General features: G+C 38.3%; 2 protein-coding genes across 2 annotated transcripts; both read right to left on the bottom strand.

The window, feature by feature from the left end:
• On the bottom strand, positions 1-694 carry LOC145070772 (oleosin Cor a 13-like). The gene has a single exon (XM_079017735.1). It carries the CDS (start codon positions 629-631, stop codon positions 164-166), a length of 468 nt encoding a protein of 155 aa, XP_078873861.1. The 5' UTR covers positions 632-694; the 3' UTR covers positions 1-163.
• Positions 695-2,054: 1,360 nt separating this feature from the next.
• On the bottom strand, positions 2,055-2,618 carry LOC145066648 (uncharacterized). The gene has a single exon (XM_079013933.1). It carries the CDS (start codon positions 2,616-2,618, stop codon positions 2,055-2,057), a length of 564 nt encoding a protein of 187 aa, XP_078870059.1.
• Between the last annotated feature and the right edge of the window lie 1,153 nt (positions 2,619-3,771).

The raw sequence follows: 3,771 nt of genomic DNA, 5'->3' as shown, positions 1-3,771 counted from the left end.
TATAAAGAACTTGTACTTGATTTATTACATCAAACATAATACACACAAACACCACATGAAAACACACACAAAATCATTTAACCAAAAAGAAAAAAGCAATAAAAATAGACATATAGCCGACACATGATCATAGGCATGAACATTATCTCCTTCATGAGAGAACCTACAGATCAGCTCTCTGGTGGTGTCCCATTCCGGTGGCTTGCTCCGCCCTCCCCTTCATCTCCCGAGCTTTGTACCCCAACTTATCCCTAGCCTGATCCAGTGAGTCAGCCCCTGGTGGGTGCCCACCAGTCGCGTACTTGTAAATCCATGATAACACCGTCACCGCCGCCACTCCAAATCCTCCCGACGTCAAAAACCCAGTGGCCAGAAGAAACACGGTGATGGCAGCCGGGACAAGCACCGGACTGAAGATCACAAGTAGCGGAGTGGCGATTGTCAGTGCGATAACAGTCGCCGCCAGTGTGAGACCGGAGAGAACCAGGAGTGAGCCACCGGCGGTGGCGGCCGTGGCTGCTTTGACTGCTTGGTGAGCCCGCGGAGAGGTGTTGGTGTACTGCTGCTGATGCATTCCTCCTACTCCTCCTCCGACATGGTGTTGCGGATTGTAGGTCTGATAATCTGTCATTTTTGGGTGGTGGATTGTTAAGATTTTTGGTAGGTTGATTGGGTTTGAGGTGGAGGTATGAGAGCTCCGGGGGTTCTATAAAGGGTGGAGAAGATGGGGATGGAGTGGCACGTGTTGAAAGAAGGGTGTCACGTGTTATGGGAACTGCTTGTCATGCAATGCTTGCATGCTGTGAGAACGACACGTGGTGTCTCGTGTCACATTTTAGTAAAATTTTGCTTGTAGGAAGTCATCAAAGGATGAGGGGTGAAAGTTTAAATCTTGTATTCTTCGAGGGCCGTATCCTTTTCTTTTCTACTTTTTGCAACTTTCGAGGGTATGTGGAATTGCTTACAACTTATTTAAAGTATAATATATAAAATATCTGCTGCTAATATTGTAAATTATAGTTTTGTTCTATGTTGTTTATGATCGGTATTTCTAATTTTACTTTTAAAAATTGGGTAGGCTCGATTATGTAGTTTTCAATAGTTGTCTGTATGGTTATATTTGTTAAAAGGGCTTTATAAATAAATCTTTTTTTTTGGGAGCCAACCATCAAAGGAAAATTGTTTGGGTTAAATGGTTGTCCTTTTGGTCATTGTTATGAAAACCAGACCAAACCTGTCCGTTCAACCGGGAATCAGACTAGTCATTGGTTTTTTAGACTCCAAAAACTATTGATATGTCAAACCATAGAAAACCATTGATTATTTGTTCATTGGTTTATTAGACTCCAAAAACCATTGGTATGTCAAACCATAGAAAACCAAAAACCATTGGTTTTCTGTGAACTAGGGTAAACCGGCCTAGTTCAACCACCTATACAACCGGATTATTAAAAATATTTACTTCAAAAAAACAAAGAATAGGGATTCCTGTTATAAGGGACATCAAGCTTTATCTTATGTACCATCAATGTGGAATAAAGTTACTAAACCCCACCATTTTATCAAGCAGCAAGTCTTCTAATTTCTTTAATCATATTGATGTGGGATCAAAATACAAGTGAAGAAGCCATCTCAATCCTATATAATAGGTGCGAAACTTTTTTGGTTTTCATTTATTTGTCTTGTTATAAGTACTATAATTTTTTTTAAACGTGAATTCATTACAATTCCAAATATATATATGATCTGGTATATATATATATATATATATATATATATATATATATATATATATATATATATATATATATATATATAATTCCAAATTTAGTAATTTAGTAAATCAAGTCTTCTAATTTCTTTAGTATATCAAACGCAACCCGCTAAACCTCTACTGTCCGAAAAATGATTTTTAACCTTTTTTTAGCATGAAAAACAACTTGGAAGTTTGAAAACAATGAAAATATAAGAAATGACAAAAATACTCTTGGGTTGCCTCCCGATTAGCCGCCCTTTTTTAATATCGTTGGCTCGACATGGACCCCAACTATTTGTCAATCTTGATACTTTGGATCCATTACTTCCTCCACCTCTTCATTCTTGACTTGAAATCCTTCATAATAAGGTTTCAAACGGTGACCATTTACCTTAAAAATCTTCATGGTTTTCTCACTTGTGATTTCTATTGCACCATGCTCAAAAATATTAGTGACAACAAATGGTCCCACCCAATGGGACCTTAATTTACCAGGAATCAATTTTAAACGCGAATGGTAAAGTAGTACCTTTTGATCTTTGTGAAATACCTTGCGTGTAATCATCTTGTCATGGAATGCTTTGGTCTTTTCCTTATAAAGAACCTCATTCTCATATGCTTCATTGCGGATTTCCTCAAGTTCTTGTATGTCCAGCTCCCTCTTCTTTCCCGATTCACTTAAATCCATGTTGAACTGCTTGATCGCCCAATAGGCCCTATGTTCCAACTCAACGGGTAATCGACACGGCTTTCCAAAAACAATACGGTATGGAGACATTCCAATTGGAGTTTTGTATGCAGTGCGGTATGTCCACAAAGCATCATCAAGGCGTGTACTCGAATCTTTCCTTGTTGTATTCATGGTTTTCTCCAAAATGCCCTTGATTTGTCGATTGCTCACCTCGGCTTGTCCATTTGTTTGTGGGTGGTATGTTGTGGAAACTTTATGAGTGACACAATATTTCTTCAAAACACTCCCGAGCATACGATTGCAAAATGTGTACCATGATCACTGATCAAGGCCTTTGGAACACCAAATCTGGAAAAATGTTAGCCTTCAAGAAATCTATCACAACTTTTGAATCGTTAGTACGGGTAGCCTTTGCTTCCACCCACTTGGATGTTGGATTAGTGTCTAAGTCCATAACTATTTTGGTATGTACTTGACCCGATTATGAGCATGGTCCTTTTGGGTTGCCTTCACCATAACAATATGTAGGATGAATTAAGGAGAGAGAGGTTTAAATATGATTTATTAATATATTATGAGAATAATATATTAAAGGAGAAATCATATTGTTTAATTAATATTAGTCAAGAATTAATTGTTAATTAATTTTGTGGCTAAAAGAGATTAATTAAATTCAGGGGATTGGACTGCAATTATTGGATAATTGAGTTATTGGACTAAGGAATACTAAAGGAATAAGGGGTGAACGAAATTATGATGGAAGCCCATCATATTTTCGTCCATGGCCTTATCCAGAAGGTTCCATGGGCTGCTTAGAGTTTAAGCTGTCCATTAGGGTTTTGGCTGAAACCCTAGCAGCCCACACAAGTATATAAAGGACCCCTTAGGCCCCAAAAACGTGGACAACTGATTCTCTAGGGTTTCCAGCCATTTTGGTGCCTCCCCTCTCTTCTCCTCTTCATCCAAGTTGTATATGGTGTTTGCGACTCCATTAGAGGTGCAGCACTTGAGGCACTAAGCTTTTGAAGCCAATCCAAGCAAGGAATTAATTGTTATTGCTATATAACAATCAAAGGTAATTCTATAAACCCTAATTCAGTTTATAACATGTTATATCTAAGTTTATTAGTCTTGGATTCAAAGCATGTACAATAGAGAAACCTAGATCCAAGCATTAGGGTTTGTATGAGCACATAGGATTGTTCTTATGCCTAAAACCCAACAGTGGTATCAGAGCCTTGATTGGTTTCAGTTGTATGTGATGCTTAACTGCTTTATTTGCTGGAAAATCGATTTTTGGCCTCTGCCCGACCTGACTCGGCGA

This window comes from Lactuca serriola, chromosome 8 (genome assembly GCF_051521515.1).
Source record: "Lactuca serriola cultivar US96UC23 chromosome 8, Lser_US96UC23_V15, whole genome shotgun sequence".
NCBI lineage: Eukaryota > Viridiplantae > Streptophyta > Magnoliopsida > Asterales > Asteraceae > Lactuca > Lactuca serriola.
The sequence above is the reverse complement of the archived record's forward strand: the minus strand, read 5'-3'. Positions and strand labels throughout refer to the sequence as shown.

Bases quoted from the DNA above. Each gene is read 5' to 3' on its own strand.
- LOC145066648 (XM_079013933.1), bottom strand. From the start codon at position 2,618: ATGAATACAACAAGGAAAGATTCGAGTACACGCCTTGATGATGCTTTG.
- LOC145070772 (XM_079017735.1), bottom strand. From the start codon at position 631: ATGACAGATTATCAGACCTACAATCCGCAACACCATGTCGGAGGAGGA.